Below are 24,033 nucleotides of genomic sequence, written 5' to 3' on the forward strand. Positions count from 1 at the left end.
TTCATATGTTTAAGACACATAAACAAACTGATCTGATCAGTCAGTGCAGATACGGTTCATATGTTTAAAACACATATACAGACTGATCTGATCAGTCAGTGTAGATACAGTTCATATGTTTAAAACACATATACAGACTGATCTGATCAATGTAGATATGATTCATATGAAATATATACAGAGAAAACTGTAAACAACTGTAGAAAAAAAGGTGTGAGTTGATCTACTTAATAAATTGTAAACATATCCGTTCTGTGAGATGAGCCTTCTTATCTCACTCTCTGTGGAGCAGTGCCATATGCGAAAAAAGTTAGTCTGGAGCCCTGATTGTATTCTTCTATTCAGGAATGATTTTTTTTTATACTGCTGCTATTAATGTTTCCAATGTTGCAGATGAGAGAATGCCCAATTTATTTTCATGTTAAGTAGCCTGTGTAATATTGTGATATTTTCTATTCAGAATATGTTTGATATGCTACCAAAATGTTATTCCCTGCCCTCAAGTGAGTGATTAAGGATGTAACATATAGACCTTTTCAAAGTTGTAAACAGAAACATTCTAAATGTGTCCAAGTTTGATTCCTGTTGCTGTGAATGTAAACAACATCAGCTGACAGGAAGTTAACAAGGACCAAGGCTGTTGCCTAGTAATGGAATTCCATTAAAAAGGTCTATACAGTTAACCTATTCAGAGGGAAAATCAGCTTCTCAGAAGAATGGACGCTTATCACTTAATCGATTATTGATCAATAAAAAGAAACAGCTATTGATTAATGAATTACTCGATAATTTGCATCCCTACATAAAGTAAGGAATCACCAATGTTTTTTCAGGGCCAATGCAGACACCAATTTTTAGTAATCTAGGAAGCTGATAACTGATATTTGCAATCATTATACATTTATTTTTATACATTTGGAGTAAAAAATAGTAACACAAACTCCGACACAAACGTTGAATTAAATGCTACAAAAGGGAACATTAATGTCTCTGGTAAATCAGTGTGTCGTCTACCTAATAAACCAAGTGGTGCTACCTCATATCTCATCCAGGGTGGGCTGAATACAGATCACTAGCTCAGTGTTATATGCAGAACAGTGTTGACAGCAGGCACAGACAAGAGGTTGACCTTCAGTCCACTGGCAATCCACAAATAGGACCAATTAAGATCCACAAACTGCAACCAACTGCTGTATGAACCAAACACACCTCTCCAGCTTTGTTTGAAGTAACATTGACAACATCCGCTAGTGTACAGAAAACACTGCAACTTTTGCCACTACCTACCTTTCCCAATGTAATGTCAGGGAGTCCAGACTTTTTTAAGAACAAGGCAGCCTCTGTTGGTCCCACTCTCCCTGTATTCCCGGGGTCCACCTTGGAGCAAACACACACAGTCTGAGTCTGCATTGTATTATCATTAGATCATATTTGCATCTCCATTTTGTTTCCATGTCATAATTAACTCTTGCTCAAACATGTGAACTGCCTTTGATGTGTGGTAACATACTTTGGCTCATCATCTTACCTGTCTGTAAAAGTTCTCATACACAGGGTTCCCACTTGACAACTGTGGCAGAGAGAGAATGTTATTGCACTAAAAATCAACCCAATCCACATCTCTTTAAAAGTGAGGTGTCTTCAGCATGAACAACTGAGAGCATAGCCTTAGATTTTCAGGATTTACCCCCCTTCTTCTGCTGAGTTGCCAGGTCCGCGGTTGCAACACCGAATTGGGCTATGTTTGAAGTGTTTCAGGATGATTGTTTTGGGTCAAGGTCTCATTCTTTAATAGATATGTTGTTGAGAAAAAATCATCCTGAAACACGTGTGATGTTTTGAATAATTGCACTATAAATTGATACATACAAAATCGCTATATTGTCGTCGTCGCCACCCGTGACATTGACCCCGATGTTGAAGCAGAACCTCCGCCTGTGGCTGAGACACTGTCCTAAGTGTAGTTCTGCTGCTCACTCACAAATGTCTCACAACCCAACCGCGTCCAGCATACAGTGCGTGCTGCTCGTCAGCCTTAACATGCACTTGTCACCGGGGAACATAAACAGTAGAGAGTAGAGAACCAGCTCGCATCAGCATCATTAATCAAAGCTAACCCCGGCTAGCTGAAGTAAGCCTGCCTTCGAGCCTCACGAGCATGTTTATCCCCATCCTCACTGGGCATCGAAGCTAGGCTAGCTCGGCTTGCTAGCTTAAGCACTGAACGTAGTTTATAGTTGCTGATGCTTCGTTGTACACACCAGCCTGTCCCTAAGTGTTAACAGTGTACACGATGCTTATCACCTTTAAATGTGTAATTACTATGTTATATCGTGATAATAGCTGCACGGCTAGGTAGTATCAGCTGAGGCTAACAAGCCCGCTACCTAACGGTACAGCTATAGGCCTTAATGGAGCAGCTGACAGCGAGCTCAGGTTGTGTTCTAACGTACACACAATAAAAAGCAGTGTCCTGAGTCACACTGTGTCATCATATTTAGGATCTTAGCCTCGACATGAAGCACATGCTTGAAAAATGCTGCATCTTTACCTGGGTGAGAGATGTGAGAGCTGCCATCTTCCCTGTTGCTGCGGGAACGCACCCTCCCTCTCCTCCTCCTCCTCCTCCCCCTCTCTCTCCTCCTCTCTCTCCTCCTGATATTTTCTGAGGTGGGACGCCATGAACAAAGTTTGACTAGCCTATACCCTACTAAAACGAACCTGATAACCCACTGACAGACAGTGTGTGGGGCTTGTATTAAAGCGTGCGCAGAGCTCATTCATGATAAAAACATCATCTAGTCTCACCCACTTTGTAAAAGCCATTTATTTTACACAATGCATTAACAAAAGCTTTTCACAACTATTCAGAAACACCTCAACTGGTTTATCTAAAATTGTGTTGTTTATAACCCCCCAAAAAAGACAAATTGTGTAAAACAAGAGAAAAACTGAGCACACTTGTGGTTTCATCATTTCAACCCACTGCCATGCTATAAATAACTAACAATCTCATGCAACCAACAACAACCCCTCACAGCTAAAGACCAGCATGTGTCACGGTAAAGTGCCTCTCCTTTTACAGTATGATACAAAACTTCCAGTCATTTCCAGGTCAAACACAACGAGGTGCAGTAAAAGGAGATACAGCACATGCTGAAAGCTGGGGGAAATGTATTTGAGTACTTATTCTAATTCCCTTTAGTCCACTTTTGAAACAATAACTTAGTAATACACTGTGATGATGATCACCAATGCCAGCCCACTCACTGAACTATCCCAAGCACCTTTTGTCAACTCTAACCCCATTTGTAACATAAAATGTATTCAAGTCATCACTAATAACCATAAGGCATGAAGGAGCAATGGCTCAAAGGCTTACAGCTTTAAGATGCATAGAATATGTCAAATTCAAATATTTAGCTAACAAAGCATGCTATGTGTCATAATCAACCCTCAAATCCCCCCCGTCTGCAACATAACCAAAAGCACAAAGCCTCTAGTGAAAGACTATGACAATTGTGTGTGAGTGCTGCATCTGGGGTTAAACTCTTCTCCCACAAAATAGAATACCACAGCACACATAATCCTGACAAGTAATCATAATGTACTGTGACTGCACAACTATTTCATTGGATGGTCAGATTTTTACCTAACTTTGAAGTCTTCATTTTTGGAAGCCCATTTCTGCCAAAAATATCAATGATTTAAAGATCAACAAAATAGTTCAGAATAATACAAATAATATAAAAATATACTCATGGGGGGGGGGTATTAAAATTAAATTATTTTTTTCCTCGGCCTTAGCTGACGAACGATACGGACCGCCGATTTTCTTGGGCCAATATTCGGAGGCGATACTACTTTTGCTCCCTCAATTTAAATCATAAATATGACACAATGATGATAATGTCTCTCTTTTTTTTTTTTTAAAAGGTACATTTATCGAACTTAAAAAATTTGTCTCCAGCAACAAGGAGCTGCCCGTGGACGCCTGTCTGTAATTAATGTCAGGAATAAACTATCAGAGAACGCAGCATCCCGCATCGGCCACACGATGCACCTAAAATGCACAAATATGTTGTAGATGTATCGGTCTATCACTGGTAAAAACGATTCAATACCAGGTCAAAATGGTTAAATACTATATCAAATGTTTGATTTGGATTACTCATGGTAAGTCCAAACATATGGAACCTATTCTGCAAGTCATTATCATGAGAAACTTACCATCTCAAAATAATGAGGAACTTTCAAATCAGGACTTCGTATCTTGATTAGAAAGACATTATTTTGAGAGATAAAGTCATTAGTTTGGGATACTGAGTCATTATTTTGTTTCTTATTACAATATTATGGGATTGTTTTAATAATTGGCAGGAAAGGGTTTCTATTAAAACAAAGTCAACAGAATTTTTTTGGAGTCGAAATAATGACACTAAAACAACATTTAGTTAGAAAGTCAAATAGCTGATTTAAATTTTGAGTTATCTTAACATTTCTACTTTCCATTTCTAACATTTCATTGAATTTTTCTGGCAAAAATTGGCGGAAAAGTTTAAAACACTGTTTCAATCACCTTGCAGATGTCATTTTCCCCCTCTGCATGGTTAATGAAAGGTCCAAACACCAATGTTACTGTTGGGATCGGAGGCGCCAGATCAGAACTCAGCATGTGTCCATACTTGATACTTCAATGCAACCTGCCTGATAAGGTAATGATCAGATATAATAGGTGCATCCAAAATGGCAGAGAGAGCCTTCTTCTTTTCTTTATATTTTGCTTATTTTGTAACAGTGGCGGGGCCTTTACAAGACACGCTTTGTTGAGAGAGCAGAGGAGACAAATGATTAATGCAGCTGTCACAGTGACCACAGTGGACGGAAGACAGCAGGTATCAGCTGTGCTCCAACCCCGTTTTTTCCACAGTCTTTGAATCTCTTTCCTTTGCCATTGCTCCGGAGAGTAACTCACGTGTGGCAGGAGGAAAATGCGAGAACTGCATTTGATCAATTGTCTGGATTGTGCCCATAACTCAACCGGCTCCCACTGCAAGCAAGTTCCTACCTTGGAGCGTACACACTTGACATTTAACGGGTCCTGGCATGACCAGATGACAAAAGTCTCATTGAAAAGACAAGTGTAATCACAGGATATTTGGAGGGTTTGGAGTTTGTCTTTTTTTTTACCAAGGATAAAAGAAGAAGAAATTAAATGATCAGACCTGAACTTTAAAGTGTAATTCCAGCGTAAAATCATCCCATGATCACTTGCACATATCAAATAAGCCATAGAGACAGTTTTTCTTAGTGTATAAACAATTAACGGGGATATCCAGGAGAGTCCCGCACAGCCAGACGTGGCTAACAGTGATAAGCTCGGGGCAGTATAGGGAAGGCATTCAAAGGTCTTTTTTAACCACTAATACTGCTGAAAATAACACCAAACCTCTGCAGTAGCATGAGAAGAGTCCCTACACATAAAACAAAGAACCAACAAGGTAGTTAGTGAAGCCAGAGTTTATTACAAGAGTGTTTTAAAGACTTACCTACTGGCCCCTGTACCAGCTCCTCTCATAGTAAAGTCCATTCAAGTGGATTACCGAAGTCAATCCAAAAGGAAGAAGCCCATTGGTGCTTTGTTTTCTGTGTAGGGACTTTTCTCATGCTGCTCCAGAGTTTTATTATTTTCAGCAGTGTTAGTGGTTAAAAAAGACGTTTTCATGCCCCGAGCTAATCAGTGTTAGCCACATTCGGCTGTTAGCAACTCTAGCGGATTTCTCTGTTCATAGTTGTTACATGAAGAAAAGAAAAGGTCTCAAAGGCTTATTTAATGTGTGCAAGAGTGGAAAAAGGCCATGGAATGATTTTACACCGGAATTACACTTTAATACACAGCAATGCTAGCTCAACAGTAAAGTCAAGAGTTTGCATCACATTTTCAGGTAAATCCAACAGGGAGGGTTCGCAAACAGACATTTTGTTTTTGTCATGTATATATTCACAACAGATATTCTGTACTGTATACACTGTATACAGTGTACATTGTGTACATTAGTCCAAGTTGAACACATGTCTTACAGACTGTATGTGAGCTGACTGCAAAGGAAAGCCTGTTGACCTGTGAAGGTGATGCAGACTACTGCCATGTTTCCTGGCACACTTCTCTCAGTGTGATCACTCAGCACAAGCGGCAGATAATGTTAGCAGCAGTGAGACACAGCTCAGTTTGAGCTGCGGTGATAATCATCACAGCTGAATAGAGTCGAGGCAGCTAACTTTGAACAGCATGTTGTCATCATCAAATCACCCCCTCCGTCAGATCACAGTCACTCGGTGTGAAAAAAATAAGTCTTCTTCCTCTCCTGGTCCACCTTGTGTAGGGCTGCGTCAGTCTGTTGAACGGTGATGTGTCCGGTGAGGTTTGGTTACTCATCATCCCATGTTTGCTGGAGCAAGAAGTTGGCAGCTAGATTCTCATTCTTCTCACAGGCGAAGTAAGCCTGGATGACTAAGCCTTCAGGAAAACCCAGCGCTTTTAACTGGAACACAAGACAGATGTTACACACACACACACACACACACACACACACACACACACACACACACACACACACACACACACACACACACACACACACACACACACACACACACACACACACACACACACACACACACACACACACACACACACACACACACACACACACACACACACACACACACACACACACACACACACACACACACACAAAAGTATCATAGATTTGTGTACTTTAGCAAACCATTAGTAAGTCAAATGTTACCCTATTTTGATCATTGCAAAAGTTGTGCAATTTTCCAGACAACAAAACAGTTCAATAGGACCTAATGTAGCTAACTGACCCTATCGATGGCTTCCTTCTCCTGTGGGGTGACTTGGATATAGTTGGTGGGTGATGACGCTTGGGCCTCGGCCCCCTCCCCTCCTGTGTCTCCAACGCGTGGCTCATTCAACATCTGCACAAAACGCTCCTGGTGCTGCGTGATTTGCTGCAAAGGATACATACAAACAACATCAATTCAACAATACAGCTCACTTCACAGGTTCCTAGTCCTTAGCACAAATGACATAACAAATACAATCAACTCGCCATTCAAACAGTATACAGCAGACATGATAAACTGACTTTCATGATTTTGTCAGACTTTTGTAACATAACTAGATCATTCAAAACTGCAAAATAACATTTAAATAGACATTTATGTGTTCCGATTTGAATTACATAGGTTTATCATGTAAAATGTCACTTTCTTAGTGTTGCTGCTTTCAACAACATTTTTCATTGGTTTCAAATTTCTGCCTCTTTTGTAGTAAGGAATTCAGTTTAAATACAACTTGAGGGATAAGACATTCTTCTTGTAAAGAATATGGTACAGTACAAAATGGTGGCTTTAATGAAATACAGCCATCATTTTTTACATTGTGTTAAAAGTAATTAAAATAGAAGGTTGTGTGGCAGGTGGGTTACATATGCCATAGTTTTGTCATTCAAGTACAGCAAGAAGAATACAGCACAAATTATCAAACAGCCCTCTCAGTCTTTCAATGTTTTTGTTTTTTTTAAATCGCAGACAGGTATAAGAAATACATTTCTGTTCCTGGGCTCACAGACTTACTTCTTTTAATGCTCTGTTTACCTTTTTTGGACTATCGTAAAAATAGAAAAACAGACTGACTTTAATCCCAACCAGAAACCCATGGTAGCATGGGGAGTGTGCTGGTCTGGTACCTGCAGCAGCTGTGGGTTGTCTCTGCCTAGCTGCTGCAGAAGGGCTGGAAGGAGGGCCGGGTTCTGCTGTATGATCTGTCTCATCTGCTGGAACTGAGGCTGGTTCCTCAGGAACTCCAGAGGGTTCCCTGTAGAGGCAGAGCCTCCACCAGCAGAGGAAGGCTGGCTGCCAGACACTGGCCCTGCTGTTGGGGGTTCACGGTACTTAAATTACATTGATGCTCAAATCAAAGGAAAAAACACTGTTGCCATAAAGCACTCCTGCACATTGATTTTGAAAAATTTCCCACAATGGGGAATGGTCCAGCTACGGACCTCTCTGGTTGGGACTTGAAGTCTGAGCAGTTGGGTTTTGTCCATAGATTGTATAAAAAAATAGACATAGCCTCAGGATCCGTTCTCTCAACTTGATCTAATCGTCCTCCCCCCCTCACCCCGTCCTGGCTGACGTATACCTCCCAGGAGAAGTGAGGGCCAGAGGCTAGCTGTCACTCAAGAGGCCACGCCCCTAATGATTCATAAACCTAATCCTCCAATAAAATAAAAACTAGCCTGGTACAAATTATTTTGACAAAAATTGGGTGCCCCCTAACGAGAGTGGTGTCTTTCACTGAATGGTTTGGTGGGTATTAAATGATATGGCCTTCACAGTTACTAAATCTCAACCCAGTCTCACACAAGATTTTGAACGATGTGTTTGACAGAACTCTCCAACACCCTTCCACCTATCAGCCAAAAAGCCATTGGAATATATAGATAGTAGATACCCTCTTTTCTGCTCTGTTACCTACTCATCTACCAAATAGTACACCCGCCTCATCAACTGCCACTACACCACAGGTTCCATCCGTCCGTTCCAGAAACTTGTAGAATCAATGCTTTATTTTTTCAACCATCTGTACATATATGTAATATAGTCTGCATAAATAAAGGTGATAAATATGTGCTCTTACGGTTTGAGACTGCTGGGGACTGCCGTGGTTCTTGTGTAGCAGGGGTGGGGGGGTTGGATGGTGCACTGTGTCTAACTGGCTCCTGAGGTGGCAGTTCACTGGCCTCTGCTGGAATACCCTGCAGGTCATAAACATTTACTTTGCTATAATACAGTGGCTGGTAGGCTGGAAACAAAAAACACAGGCAGTTTAAATATTTACCATGAGTAGATACTCCACTGCACGGTCTGGGTTGTTGTAACTGGCTCTGAGTGCAGCTACGACCGGCTCCCGCTCATAACCCATAGACATAATTTCTGACACCAGGTTCTCATAGGCTGGACCTGTCACTGTGGAAACACCAGGAGAGGTGGAACAAAGGGGGTCATTGGAGCTGGATGAAATGAGGAAGTTATTTTCATTCTCTAATGGAATAATAATTACTAGGGCTGTCAAAGAACTATCACGCTAACCCAAATTCCCCTTCATGGCACTGATTTGTTTGACATGAGATTAACGCCGGTAGTGAAGTGAGCTGTCGGCTGAATCTGGAGGAGTCAGCCAGCCTGCTCCCAGCATTACTACACACGGATGTAGACCATGTGCGATAGTGTCCGCTCCAACAGCGACAACCGGGGAAGTGGACACCATTGCTTGCGGACATTACGCTCACAGTCACAGTGGTATGTGGAAGTGAGAAACATCAATTCTTAAAGTGTCACTGTAACTGCACAATCTGGCATAATTTATACAATTGGTACCAAGTGTGGTTTAAAATAACTTGCTAAACAGAACTTTGTCACTGGCATCAGTTTTTTTACTGCTAATCATATCAAAATAGTGCATAGAAAGTTAAGACTTCTGGCAGTACCTACATTCCCTGAAGGCAACGTGATTGAGGATGGTCCTCAGCCTTCTTTGTTTAGCTGTCACTCATGATTCCACACCCTTCTCAGTTGATGCCACACCCTAGTCTGGTATCAAACAAAATTACCAACTGGTGTCACCCTATTTCCATCTTCAGTCTGACATTGCCTGCACGCTTACTGATTTACATGGGGAGGGGTCTCTATTTTCCATAACCAATCACAAGAGAGCCCGAGCCAGCTAACTCCCAGTATAGCACTATGCTGACTTGGATGGGAGTAAAATAATTAAATCGTGTTACTCTTACAGACATTCCATATGTTATCAGACCCAATCCATCTGATTCTGGTAGTTAAACCAGTCATTTCAGTTAGTGATGCTATAAACAATTAATCCATCATTTTACAGCTGCAACACTAGTGACTATAGACTCTCTATGGTACAACGGAGTAGGCTACAACATGGCTCATTAAGTACGTATGTTAAACTAACTTGGTTGTGATTGGCCAGTGAGTGCTGTCTATGAAAATATACAGCTTTACAACAGTGTTGGTCCCATCTGATTAGCTAATCATCAATCCCCCAACGACGCTCATTGGGTCGTCTGTGTTTTAACAAAGAAACCAGTTTCATGTCAAGATGCCAGACGAATGTGGGGTCTAAACCCAGGCGAGCCATGCTACAATGCCAAAAGTGTGAAACTGAAAAAGTACAATCTGAAAATGGAAAAAAATATTTAAAAGGCTAAAAAAAATGAAAAGTGAAAACCTCCTTGCTTTTAAGTTAGATACATTTTTCACTGCTTATTTTCATGTTAGTTCTAATGTATTGTCACTGGTGAGAAGTAGGGTTATTTTCTCATATCATAACAGATGGCGTCCTCTCCTGCTAGCGTTAAGAAAGACTTTCAGGACCAACGGTAGCCTTTGATTTGTACCATGAGGGAGTCAAAACTCCAGCAACACTTTTAGTATAATAGAACAACTTTTGTACGTAAGACATACGTGTTTCAACTTGTGTCTATAAGGACAGAATGTCTAAATCTGCTCTGCTATACCCATTTGGACAATGATTTGTGTTGAGACTAAAAAGACACACAAAAGGATCAGCGTTGTGTCAAGAAGATCAGGGAGACAGTGGGACGCTAACCTGACTCTCGGCAGATGAATTTCGTTCCTCCTTGCTTCACTCATACATTTGGGATCGCTTCATAGGAAAGTGATTTCAGGAGGCTGGGCCTTATCAAAAATGATTGGATAAACCACTTGTCCATCATCTTTATTGACGTGCTACTTCAACCACTCACATCAAAACCAACCTTTGACGCTGATGAGAGCGACGCAGGGAAAAGCTAAACCCGGTCGGGAGAAGGGCAAAACATGGTTTTCCACCAACAAAAGTCTTCAGAACCGTTCTCTAAAGAAAAAACATTTGCTTGATTGGACAACATGGATGAAATAACAGCATCAATGTTGACGCCTGCTTCCTCGATGTGAGCCGCCATTGTTGTCAGAATCACAACAGTTGCTTCTCCGCAGCCGGCGGTCCTGATTGGCTTGACCATCTGAAATCACTTTCCTATGGAGCGATCCCAGATGGTTGAGTGGAGCTAGGCGGAGTCAAGGAGGAAGTAAGGCAGAACAAAATTAATCTGGCGAGAGTCAGGTTAGTGGAACGCAGCAAGGAGGTAGAAACACTGTCTTTCGATGTGGTTGAACAACACGTCATACTAGCCAGCTTCGTTTAAATTCTGTCAAACAGGCACTAAGGACTTAAGCAAAAAGAAAAATATAAACACTGGTATTTTGTCCACTTATGAGAGAAGGAAGAAAAATCAAAAGTGAATTACCCAGTATTGAAGCTGCTTCTTCAAGGATACCCAGTTCATCAATAAGGCTTTGAAAGAGAATAAATACAAATAAAAATCAACATCACATAGTCCAAACAATTACAATAAGCATGTTTGATCAGAAAAACAAGACAAACAGTTGACCTAGCTCTGATGCTGCTAAATGCTAACAGTGACAATGCTGCTACACATGTTTAGCAGATATAATGTTCACCACCTTAATTCAGTATGTAAGCATGCTGACATTGGCAAATTAGAATTAAAAACAAGTACAGCTGAGGCTGATGGAAAATACATTTGTTTTGCAGGAATTTGGTCATTAACTAAGTATGAAAGTAATTAAATGTTTGATCTGATGATGGAGCAAGAGGAAAGGTTATTACAATTTACTCTGAGCAGAAAATCATTTTTTGTACAAAATGTGATTGCAATTCTGACTGACGACTGTTAGACCAACATTACCATCAATATAGACATGTCACTAGTATGGATACAAATGTTACACTGAAAACTAATCCATATGTCCTACTATGAGTGAACAGGACTTTTGAAAAAGTCTTATTATTAGTCTAGTGTAAGTGACACTCATTTATGACAGGGCTACAGAAGCATTCTTAGAATTCTCAGAAACATGCTTTCTTCTAAAGTCACACAATTATCCTTACTCTCTGTAGGTGAGAATAAACAAAAGAAAGCCAGAGAGCAGCAGTTACTGTAAGTGTTTTCATGCCATTATAAGTTATTCAGAAGAAACTATTTAAACCAGGTATCCATGATCACAATATGAGCTATGCTAGGATTTCTGACTCAGTTATGATATTTTAAACAGGTTTCTTGGACAACCACATAATGAATTAAACACAATGTACATAAACAGGTTTCCTCCAACCTGGAAGCAGTTGATTGGACTTGCGCAGTGGCGGATGGTTCATTCTCAGGGTCTTCCCTTGGCTTTTCTTCTGACTGGGTAGTAGGAGTGGGGCTGTCTGCAGGGGCCAAGGCCGGGGCCAAGGCCGGGGCCGTCTGGGCAGCTTCGAGAGTTTGGGCAGAGGGCAAGGCTGGAGCTAAGTCGGGGGCTGTGTTTGAGTCCAGAGCTGCTGTTGTTTCAACAGAAGCCAAGGGGGTGTTTTCTGGGACTAAGGATGGGGAGGGAGGCACTGACTGTGGATCAGCTGTGGGTGCAGACACTGGATGTGTCGATGTGGAAGGCACTTGTGTTGGGCCAGAGACTGAGGGTGGTGCTGGAGCTGCCGCTGGTTGGGGAGTGGGCTGAAGGGCTGCTAGTGGAGATAGGGCTGGTTTAGGCTAAAAGGAAAGGGATTTGAAAAACGATCATAGTATTGTGGATATGATGACCAATGGTAGCAGCACTACATTTTTCATTTCACTCAACTCAAGCTGCCTGTTTTTTAATTCAACAGCTATATTTCCAAATCAGTATGGCAATGCAGATCAACAGTGGCGTAGCTCAATTATCCGGGGGGCCCCCTGCAGAGTCCGACATTCCTTGACTGGATGGCTAAGTCTATGTGCCTGTATTACATTTACGTTTGCTTTATATGAAACCATGTATATTATATCGAAATTAATTTTATAGGAGTGCTGTCTAATTAGTGTCCATATTCATTTGTGTCAATATTTGTTCATGTCTGTTAAGCAACTGTAGGTTCATTAAAATCAAAGGGCTTATTTCCTCCAGCGCTAACCAATACAGACATTACAGAACATACATCTTTTTCCAAAATGTATTCAGAACATCTCATGTACAGTTATAAAGAAAATGAATAATTTAGGCTTGGCCTAAGGCTATATCGGGACAGGCAGGCAATTAATACAGTAGGCCTTAACATGCCTAAACAGTGTCTCGCTAGTCTACTACTACTACTAATTCAGGTCCTTATTAATTCACACTGCGACATTGTTTATGTGGCACGGTGGGGTGGTGGTTAGCACTGACGCCTCACAGCCAGTAACCCTCTTGCTGTGAGGGTTACTGGTTTGAATCCCAGCTGGAGCCCTTCTGTGTGGAGTTTGCATGTTTTCCCCGTGTCTCTGTGGGTTTTCACAGGCATGAGCGTTCGCACATGTACGAGCGCTACATTGACTGTGATCATGATGTCTTTTCATACAACTGTTCCCCGCGACGCACATTTAAAAAATTGCAGCCAACCGGTTTGCAGTGTTCTGAGGTGGAGTGTTTACTGCAGATTTGGTTAGATGTAATGTTCAAAATCAGACAAAACTAAATATCCGAGGGGTGATGATGTGACATCAAGAAGCAGTCGAGCCAATGCTCGGATCATTTCAAGCAATTTTCAAGTGGGCCAAGTGTGAGTGCCCCCTAAAACAGCAAGTGAGCACTGGGCACAGTGTGGGGCTCCTACTAGTAGCAAAGTGCGACCGCCTGTAAGTGATGGTGAGGGGGGAAGAAGCTCCACAGCTGCCGCTGCTCGTTGGGGAAAGAAACCGCAGAGTGACAGAACAGAGTTGCCAAACACAACGCTAGTCGTTTTTAACAAAGACAAAGTCGCTGGGGATTGGTAAAGTCTTCGGATCAATTAAAAAAAACAAGGAAAAACTTGGAAAATTCTCCGCTGGAGGTTTATTATTCAAGATCGCTGATTCGCTCATTTAGCTTTCAATCAAATAACGATTCCGCCTCAGACTGCTCATCCAATCATCATGCAGAAGCCGAGCCTCCGGGCCAGCCCACTGTCCCATAGACCCCCAGGTCAGGTCTCAGGTCACTGACCGATGATGCCATCAGGACCACATCATCCGTAAAAATCAGAGACGAGATCCTCCGCCCACCGAACTGCAACCCCTCCCCACCACGACTATGCCCCGCTATCCTGTCCATTAAAATCACGAATAGGATTGGTGACAAAGCGCACCTCTGGCGGAGGCCAACCCCCACCGGGAATGAATCTGACATACTCCTGCGGCACCTCCCACAGTATCTCCAAGGGGACCCAGTCATATGCCTTCTCCAAATCCACAAAGCACATGTAGACTGGATGGGCACACGCCCAGGCCCCCTCCAGGATCCTTGCAAGAGTGAAGAGCTGGTCCGTTGTTCCAAGTCCAGGACGGAATCCGCATTGCTCGTCTTCAATCTGAGGTTCGACTATAGGACGAACCCTCCTTTCCAGCACCTTGGAGTACACTTTAGCAGGGAGGCTGAGTAGTGTGATACCCCTGAAATTGGCACACACCCTCTGGTCCCCCTTTTTAAATAGGGGAACCACCCCGTTCTACCACTCCCTTGGCACTGTCCCAGACTTCCACGCAATGTTGAAGAGACGTGTCAACCAAGACAGCCCCTCCAAACCCAAAGCTTTCAGCATTTCAGGACAAATCTCTGTAGAGTTGTTTGACTACCTCAGTGAACTTCGCCAGAGATATTGACAAGGATTCCCCATCAGACTCCAGCTCTGCCTCTACAAAAGAGGGCGTGTAAGTCGGATTAAGGAGTTCCTCAAAGTGCTCCTTCCACCTCCTGGTTACCTCATCAGCTGAGGTCACCAGCGTCCCATCATTACTGTAGACAGCTTTGACAGTTCCCCATTTCTCCCTCCTGAGGTGTCGAAATGGTTTTCCAGACGCACCTTGGTGCCGCCCAAAAGTCCTTCTCCATGACTTCTCCTAACTTCTCCCAAACCCGCTGCTTTGCCTCTGAAACAGCAGAGGCTGCAGCCCTTCTGGCCCGTCGGTACCTTGCAACTGCAATAACATATCCCGGAAGGCCTCCTTCTTCAGTCGGACAGCTTCCCTGACCACCGGTGTCTACCACGGTGTTCGAGGGTTACCGCCCCTTGAGGCACCTAAGACCTTGAGGCCACAGCTCAGCGATGGAAGCTTTAAACATTGCCCACTCCGGTTCAATGCCCCCAACCTCCACAGGGATGCCAGAAAAGCTCCGCCGGAGGTGTAAGTTGAAGATCTCTCGGACAGGGGCCTCCTCCAGACGTTCCCAGTTCACCCGCACTGCTCGTTTGGTCTGTCCAGAATCTTCCCCCATGCTCTGACCCAACTCATCACCAGATGGTGATCAGTTGACCTCTCTGCCCCTCTCTTCACTCAAGTTTTCAAAACATACGGCCTCAGATCAGATGATACGATCACAAAATCGGTCATCGATCTTTGGCCTAGGGTACTCTGGTGCCACATACACTTATGAACATCCTTATGTTCGAACATTGTTTTTGTTATAGACAATCCTGGATTTAGATCAGGAAGGCCATTCCTCCCAATCACGCCTCTCCCGGTGTCTTCATCATTGCCGACGTGGGCGTTTAAGTCTCCCAGCAGAACTATGGAGACCCCTACTGGGTCTCCAACAAGGGCCAAATACTCTGGACTGCTGTTCGATGCATATGCACAAACAACAGTCAGAGTTTTCTCCCCTAACACCCGCAGGCGTAAGAAGGCGACCCTCTCGTCCACCGGGGTAAACTCCAACACAGCAGCGCTCAGCCGGGGGTTTGTGAGTATCCCCTCACCTGCCCGGCACCTCACACCCTGAGAGGAATAGAGTTCCACCCCTATCCAGGAGTACGGTTCCTGAACCGAGAATGTGCTCGGAGCCTCTTCTGCCCATGTCTGGTCCTTCAAGGCCCCTCACCTTCACTTCCACCCGTGCAGCAGCGCACCCGACCCCAGCGGTTCGTCCTGCAAGTGGTGGGCCCACAGGATGGAGAGGGGGGAGGTGCCACGTCACTTTTTCGTGCCGTGCCCCCGGCTATCTCCGGGCAGGGTCTCTCTTCCTCTTCCTTCCATAGAGTCTTTGTGAACTATTCTTAGTCCAGCCCCTCGCCTGAGACCACTATGGGAGACCCTACCAGGAGCACCAGGCTCCAGAAAAGACAGCCCTGAGGTTCACAGGGACACACAAACCTCTCCACCACGATAAGGTGATGGTTCCTGGAGAGGTATATATATAAATATCTATATATCTATCTATATATAGATATATAGATAGATATGGGGATATGTGTTTTTTAGGGGTTAGTTTTACGTAGGGAAATACTTGTTGCACTGTTCAGTAACTTGTAAATAATTAAAAATCAATGTAAAAAAATTTGATAAATCATGATTTTACTGTAAATAATCATGATATGATATTTTTGACATATTGCCCACCCCTAATAAACTTCTAAAAAAGTGTCCAACGCCATCAAAGGTGAGCATTCGTCCACTCAAGTCAGTTATGAAGACAAACTGCAGTCAGGTCAAGACCCCAGTGAGGATGACGAGCATGCAGATGGGCTTCCCTGAGACGCTTTGTGACAGTTGATTCAGAAATTCTTTGGTTATGTAAACCAATTGTTGCATCAGCTGCCCGGATGGCTGGTCTCAGACAATCTTGCAGGTGAAGATGCCGGATGTTGAGGTCCTGGGCTGGCGTGGTTACATGTGGTCTGCAGTTGTGAGGCCGGTTGGATGGATGCCAAATTCTCTGAAACAACTTTGGAGACGGCTTATGGTCGAGAAATTAACATTCAGTTCACAGGCAACAGCTCTGCTGGACATCCCTGCAGTCAGCAAGCCAATGTAATGCTTCCTCAAAACTTGTGACATCTGTGGCATTGTGCTGTGATTAAACTGCACATTTTGAGTGGCCTTTTATAATGACCATGCACACCTGTACAATAATCATGCTGTCTAATCAGCATGTTGATATGCCTCACCTGTCAGGTGGATGAATCTCAGCGAAGGAGAGTGCTCACTTACACAGATTTAAAAACATTTGTGAACAGAATTTGAGAGAAAAAGGCTCTTTGTGTACAAAAGTCTTAGATCTTTGATTTCAGTACAGTGTAATTGGTGAATACAAAGACAATTCAGAGGAGCAGAGTGGAATATGACATGACTGTATAAAAAAAACAATCCAAAGAGACACTAACCTTGGTAACCATGACCACCACAAAGTTTTTCTCATCGATTTTGTACTCTTTCAGGGGTGTGTCATCATTTAAAATTTTGCCTGCAACATTCAAGCAGAAATCACAACTGAGATAAGACTTATGACACAATTTTCTTTTCTTTTTTTTTATTCTTTTTTTAGGACGTTTTCAAGCCTTTATTATATAGGACAGAGAGAGGGGGGGGCATGCAGCAAAGGGCCACAGGTCGGAGTCAAACCCGTGGTCGCTGCCTTGAGGACCTTCAGCTCCTTTACGTGGGGTGACTGCTCTAACCACTCAGCCACCAACCGCCCATTATGAGCCAATTTTAAATAAGAAGCTAGGATAGTATCAGTATGGAAAAATATGGAACAGAATCAACCATTAGGCAGGAACTTGTTAGGTTAGGACATATAAGAGGTACAGAGTGGATAAGCTATTATCCTATCCAGCAGTTCCTAGTGCTGGAACAGTTGAAGCACTATTTTGTTTGACATTTTATATATATTTTATCTCTGCAGATGTTCATTGTAAGTAGTGTCATGACTAGGATGAGTGCTGTTTTGAAGAATATTTATTTAATATTTATATAACATTACCTAATATCAAAACGTGGCCCAATAATCATCTTTAATACACATCTGCAATTATAAAGTATTCTCACTGATGCTTTAGTGAGTATTCTTAATGTTCTTAAGGGATATTCTGCATTATCCCACTTATTACATGGCTACTTATTAAGGAAACTAATAATGTGATCCAAAATTTTAATTTTAACAGAAAGCTAGATTCTATTTTAGGTATCGTTAAATTTACCAGACTTCTTGACAGAGGTGGTCCTCTAGTATTCAGTAAGGCCATGTAATAAGTAACCACACAGGGTGTTGTTCTTCAACCACATTTTCAATAAAGTTGGGACGCTGTTTAAATATAAATAAAAACAGAATGCAGTGATTTGCAAATCATTGAAACCCAAAATGTAATTGAAAATCATTTTTACATATAAAATGTTGAAATGATCTCCTCACTTAGAATTTGATGGCAGAAACACATTTCAAACAGTTGGGACAGGGTCCTGTTTACCACTCTGTTGTATCACCTAGAACAACTCAATCCTGTCCTGAATTTAATGCAGTTCACCAGAGATCACCAACATCCAATATTGGTTTAATATCTTTCAATATTGAATCTTTTAAGGATATTTTATACTGTACATTCGGAACAGTTATTATTCAGAAATAAAAGAGTTGAATCTTCATCCACTGATCTACTTTTCCTATGCAGTGACAGGCATAGCACCAGTGTGAAGGATGTTGTCGTGTAGATCCTTTCAGGAGTAGCTCAGTATGTAGTGTGTTTCATAACTTCTAGAGAATTCAACAGATCAATCTTAAATGTGGTCAGCTGAATTAAGAGACCTCCACGATGCCAAATTTTTGCATTTGTGTTTTACGGTGTTTTTACTTTTCTGTCAGTGTGCCGCCAACCCCCCCGTCAGGGTGCGAGGTTCCGTTCGATGCTGCTTGCAGCTTTAATTATTATTTTTATTATTTTTCCAGTCAGTACCTGCGCAAGATGAGTGCCTGTGTGATTCTCGTAGACGGGGCATGTCTGGAGCACTGGACTTCTCATTTCCCAGTCTACTGTGATGAAATGAGCAGTTATCTGAGCTCTGAGTTCCCCTGGACGCGTGGCCATGCTTGGTGTGTTTCCACTGTCATATGGCTTTCTTGTGCCACAGTGCCTACACACAATTACATACTTGGCAGGGAAGCAAAAATGCTTCCATTCAGGGGATTTAAATGACGCGGGGCGTTCCAGCTCCTCCGTTCCTCTGCTCGCTATGACCATGCTGCTCTTAACAATTGTGTGGACTGAACATGTGCAGCTTTTTTTTTTTCATAAATCAATCAGCGGATCACGTGTGCACACCGAAGATATTGATCCGAATGGATCACGGATCAATGATGATCTGTTGAACCACTACTGAACAGGGCAAGGATCTGTCTCTGCACAGTGTCTCATCGTTTAAGACTTTTTGGACTGAAAGCTCACTCTGCAGTGACCAAACCTCTCATCAGCAGAAATAAGAAAAAGGCTAGACTTGCCTTTGCTGAGGAGCAGGTTGTGTGGACAGAGGAGAACTGGTCCAGAGTGCCCTTCAGTAATGAGAGAACATTCGAATGGAGAATCCTTTTAGGGAACACAAAATTAAGAGGTTTGGGAAAAAATAAAGTATAAGTATATGGTCAGGGCTCTGGTGTTAATGGCCCATAAAATGATTACGAGGCACTGGCTTAACGTTATTGCCCTGAATGCCTCCATAACTCAGCATTTAAAGATATTGTTACTCTGGATGATGTTGTGTTGTCCTCCAGCACCACAGTAAGAAATCTGGGTGTTATTTTTGATCAGGATATGTCCTTTGATTGGTCAGGCCCTGTCGTATCTTAAAGAGCTCATAGTACCGCATTACGTAACTAGATCGCTGCGCTCTGAGAATGCAGGGCTACTTGTCATTCCTAGAGTCTCCAAAAGTAGAATGGGAGGCAGAGCCTTCAGCTACCAAGCTCCTCTCCTGTGGAACCAACTCCCAAGTGTTGTTGGGGAGGCAGACACTGTCCCCATATTTAAGAGTATACTTAAAACTTTCCTCTTTGATAAAGATTATAGTTATGGCTTATTAGCCCTTAATTCTGCTGCTATAGGCCTAGTCTACAGGGGGACTTCCAGTGATTGTGATTGTGATTGTGATTCTCTCTCTCTCTCTCTCTCTCTCTCTCTCTCTCTCTCTCTCTCTCTCTCTCTCTCCTCTCTCTCTCTCTCTCTCATCTCTCTCTCTCTCTCTCTCTCTCTCTCTCTCTCTCTCTCTCTCTCTCTCTCTCTCTCTCTCTCTCTCTCTCTCTCTCTCTCTCTCTCTCTCTCTCTCTCTCTCTCTCTCTCTCTCTCTCTCTCTCTCTCTCTCTCTCTCTCTCTCTCTCTCTCTCTCTCTCTCTCTCTCTCTCTCTCTCTCTCTCTCATATTTCTATTATGTTGGTGCTAGGTTTTCGTTGCCACTGATCTGTGATCAAGATTGCTGGATTAATACTGTGTGTAAATATTATTATTATTATTAAAGATGGGAGAAGTGTTGGGTCTCTCTTAATCATAAATAAGTCATATTGTGGTATTGGCCTACTCTATATGTAAAGTGTCTTGAGACAACTTTTGATATGATCTTGTACTATAAATAAAGTTGGATTGAATTTAATCATAATTATGTGAAATATGAAACCCGATTTCTCAGTTTCAATATGTGATTTGTTGTCTTTGTGCTATTTTCAATTAAGTTTGTGGTCTTGCAAGTCATCTCATTCTGTTTCATTTAAATTTTAAATAACGTCTCAACTTCTTTGGCAATACAGTTGTATTTTTTCAGTCATCCTCTGGCTCACCAGCATAGATGAGTTTTTGTCCTGCCACAGGAAATGCATCTTTTCCTCTGTTCTTCTCTATTTTCTCCTTGAGGGCTTCCACCTGACAGACATCAACAGAAGAAACATTGATATTAGTGACATTGTTGTCTAGTCTAGTAAATTGAAGAGAGAAGTCTGCAAGACAAGAAAAAAAAATGTTAGCTGTTTGTGTACAGAGCGCCTGAGTGTTTTTTGTTAGGAACATGCTTGTATAGTTTGCTTTGTTATTTATTTGATTCTTAATATGGATACCTGTTAGTTGTCCAATCCTGTCCTACATGTTTTAGGTTTCTCTCTGCTCTAACAAACCTGATTCTTAATATTGTGCTGGGCTCCAGCTGCTTGATAACAAGCAGAGCATTAAACTCAGGTGTGTTAGAGCAGGGAGAAACCTAAAAGATGCAGGACAGTAGCTCTCCAGGAGCAGGATCGGACACCACTGGCAGTCAAATTTAATTGAATTAATTTCTAAAAACTATCATATTTATTAGTCATAATCTAAAGAGAGAGTTCCAACAGAACTAATGTACGAAATAAACAACAGACCAAAGAAGCAACTAACTGTACATGGATGTTTGCACAGCAGTTTTTGGTCAGCTGCATAACACTTTTTTAAGCCAAAAACATAATACTAATATTTTTGGGCAGTTTAATGCTACAACCCGAATTCACATACAGTTGAGATATTGTGTAAAACGTAAATAAAAACAGAATACAATGATTTGCAAATCACTTCTCAACCTATATTAAAGTGAATACACTACAAAGACAAGATATTTAATGTTCAAACTGATAAACTATTTTGCACTCATTTTGAATTTGATGCACGCATGCTAAAGTGTTTCTGAGCCCATGTGGTAATAACCTTTACAGAATGATGTCAGTTTTTAAATGGACTTGTACTTATATAGCGCCTTTATAGTCTTCTGACTACTCAAGGCGCTTTTCACAGTGTTTGTCACATTCACCCATTCACACAGACATTCACACTGATGGCGGTGGTCCTCTACATACCATCTAATCTAATCACTCACACCACATTCACACACCCATGCGCAGCACGGGGAGCAATTCGGGGTTCAGTGTCTTGCTCAAGGACACTTTGACATGTGGACCGGGGGAGGTTGGAATCGAACCGCCAATCTCTCGAATGTAGGAGGACCCACTCTCTCTTTAATGCAGTGCCTTCTGAGGGATCAAAGGTCACAGTCATTCAGTGTTAGTTTTCAGCCTTGCTGCTTACGTGCAGAGATTTTTCCAGATTTTCTGAATCTTTTTATGATATTATGGACTGTAGATGATGAAATCCATCAATTCCTTGCAGTTGTACGTTGAGAAACATTGTTCTTAAACTGTTGGACTATTTGTTCGCAAAGTTGTGACCCTCACCCCATTCTTGCTTGTGAACGACAGAGCCTTTAAGTGATGCTCCTTTTCTACCCAATCATGACACTCACCTGTTTCCAATGAACCTGTTCACCTGTGGAATGTTCCAAAGAGCATTTAAATCACTTCCATATTTTTACATTGAGGACCCTTTTCATAAATGATAAATGGCAATTATGTGTTGTGAATGAAAAATGTAAGATGGTGAAAATGATGAAACATGGCTGTTCTCATTATATTACCACTGTTTTAATCAAACCGACTTGATAATTCATCACTCTATTCTTCATTTCATATCCATTTATACCCCTCTATTTTTCAATTCACATGCATTTTTATCACCTCCATTTTTATCATTTTATTTTGTTTACCTCATACTATAGTGTGTAGTGCCAATGAATGTTATGGTAATTATAATTCACGTGATAACACTTCACAGGAAACATTTATTAGTTCAATACACCTAATATAAAGTACTCACTTTGTTTTTTCTTCTAAGTAATCAGCCTTCCCATTGCCAGATGACTACATATGAGGGGTTTCAAATATTGCATCGTCATTCGTGGTGTGACAGTGAAACAATTCAAACTATCAAGCTTAAAGAAAGTCCAAATAACATTTCTGGGCGGTGTTTTCAATAAAAGCCCTCCATGCCACAGTGGAAGGACCCCCCGAGGAATAGGAAGCAAAATCTAAACAGCAAGTGGAATAAAAACGTTACATTTTTTACTGTATTGTTTAGAAAGTGAACTCATACATTTGGTTATATCGTTCTTTCTGGAGGCTGCATTGTGTGCTTTCAAATACTTGTTTGTAATTTAACTACAGATATTCAGCTTTTACTTTGAAAGGAAAGCAGGCTAGCTCCCTTACCTCCCATCAACTGAGTCACTGAAAGGTCCAGTTCTGCTAACGTGTCACTCTTGTGTCACATACTAGTGAGTAAACAGAATAACTCGCCTGTCTCCTTGAAAGAGTACTGCAGCATTAACCGCAGCTAAACCCCAACACCAGCTAACACTACCGTATGCTATGTGTGCCAGCCTCTCCGGCCTGAGCGTGTTTACTTCAGCCCCGGTAACTTCTAACGTTTCTCACCGTCAGTTCTGGATCTATTTCTATTTGGAACGTCTGTTGCTGGAGGGTCTTCAGTGTTATCGTCAGCATCTTTGGACGCGGTGTCAGGGGCCGCTGGGGTCAAAGTAGGTGGACTCAGGGATTTCTCGACCGTCGCGGTTTCTCACACAGTAACTTGTCTATTTATCTGGGTCTAGTGAGTGTGACTCAGCTGTCTTAGTGCCGCGCAGCAGGCTGAGCGCGGACGCCATCTACTGCCGGAGGCGAGGCACAACCACAACCCGCTGGCGCCTTCCAGTTGGAAAAATGTGTTTCTCTGTCACGCATTTCGGTCTTTTATTACGCACTTTTGCCACACATTCTATTTCTCACGCAGAAAAACGTTTTATAATAAGCTGCAGCACTGTAGCTGCTCTGACTAAGAAACCGCAGGAATCAGGCTCGTCTCCTCTGGAGCTCAGTCGAGCTGCCACTTACTAGCCAATCAAACAAAAGACGAGGGCCTCACAATGGCCAATCAGAAGATAGCACTATTGTATCTGGGTAAGATTTGACCCAACAACCAATGAAAAAAGCAAAGTTGTTTTTTTTGGTTTCGTAACTTTACAACAGTGATTTCTGTTAAACCTTCAAACAATATAACAACAGTAAAAAATAACAATATCGCTCGAGGTAGTGCATCTATCATAAATAAAAGAAAACATTGAAGTACATAAATCATTACAGATCATATTCATTACAAATGTCTTTGGTTTTCACAGCTTTACAGTTGGTGCAGTACTTTAG

At 42.1% G+C, this 24,033-nt stretch overlaps 2 protein-coding genes across 4 annotated transcripts in view; both read right to left on the reverse strand.

Moving 5' to 3' along the window:
* LOC310966549 (epidermal growth factor receptor substrate 15-like 1) overlaps window positions 1-2,578 on the reverse strand; it is a gene marked incomplete at its 5' end in the record, with an annotated part of 80,335 nt that extends 77,757 nt beyond the window's left edge. Inside the window, 3 exons of the mRNA XM_083940308.1 lie at window positions 1,288-1,377; window positions 1,529-1,570; window positions 2,552-2,578. Of these exons, the coding sequence (XP_083796434.1) occupies window positions 1,288-1,377; window positions 1,529-1,570; window positions 2,552-2,578 (159 nt within the window). The remainder of the gene's footprint in view (window positions 1-1,287; window positions 1,378-1,528; window positions 1,571-2,551) is intronic.
* A 231-nt stretch (window positions 2,579-2,809) lies between these two features.
* rad23ab (RAD23 homolog A, nucleotide excision repair protein b) lies at window positions 2,810-23,596 on the reverse strand. Of its 3 annotated transcripts, XM_083911253.1 has the most exons (11): window positions 23,269-23,596; window positions 20,764-20,845; window positions 19,438-19,522; window positions 17,330-17,409; window positions 12,313-12,728; window positions 11,424-11,470; window positions 8,930-9,057; window positions 8,729-8,846; window positions 7,776-7,960; window positions 6,889-7,035; window positions 2,810-6,542 (listed from the first exon to the last, which is right to left on the reverse strand). In XM_083911253.1, exons 2-11 carry the CDS (start codon window positions 20,800-20,802, stop codon window positions 6,429-6,431), a joined length of 1,359 nt encoding a protein of 452 aa, XP_083767379.1. In that variant the 5' UTR covers window positions 20,803-20,845; window positions 23,269-23,596; the 3' UTR covers window positions 2,810-6,428. The 3 variants fall into 3 exon arrangements, with proteins under 3 accessions (XP_083767379.1, XP_083767378.1, XP_083767377.1); XM_083911252.1 differs by lacking the exon at window positions 19,438-19,522 and having other exon boundaries at window positions 7,776-7,957; XM_083911251.1 differs by lacking the exon at window positions 19,438-19,522.
* Between the last annotated feature and the right edge of the window lie 437 nt (window positions 23,597-24,033).

The sequence above is a fragment of the Echiichthys vipera genome, assembly GCF_963691815.1.
Source record: "Echiichthys vipera genome assembly, chromosome: 3".
Taxonomy (NCBI): domain Eukaryota; kingdom Metazoa; phylum Chordata; class Actinopteri; order Perciformes; family Trachinidae; genus Echiichthys; species Echiichthys vipera.

Bases quoted from the DNA above. Each gene is read 5' to 3' on its own strand.
- rad23ab (XM_083911251.1), bottom strand. From the start codon at position 23,337: ATGCTGACGATAACACTGAAGACCCTCCAGCAACAGACGTTCCAAATA. The intron at 17,410-20,763 runs GTGAGCCAGAGG...TGAATGTTGCAG, and splicing joins ACAAAAACTCATCTATGCTG to GCAAAATTTTAAATGATGAC. The intron at 8,847-8,929 runs GTAAATATTTAA...TATGACCTGCAG, and splicing joins CAGTGGAGTATCTACTCATG to GGTATTCCAGCAGAGGCCAG.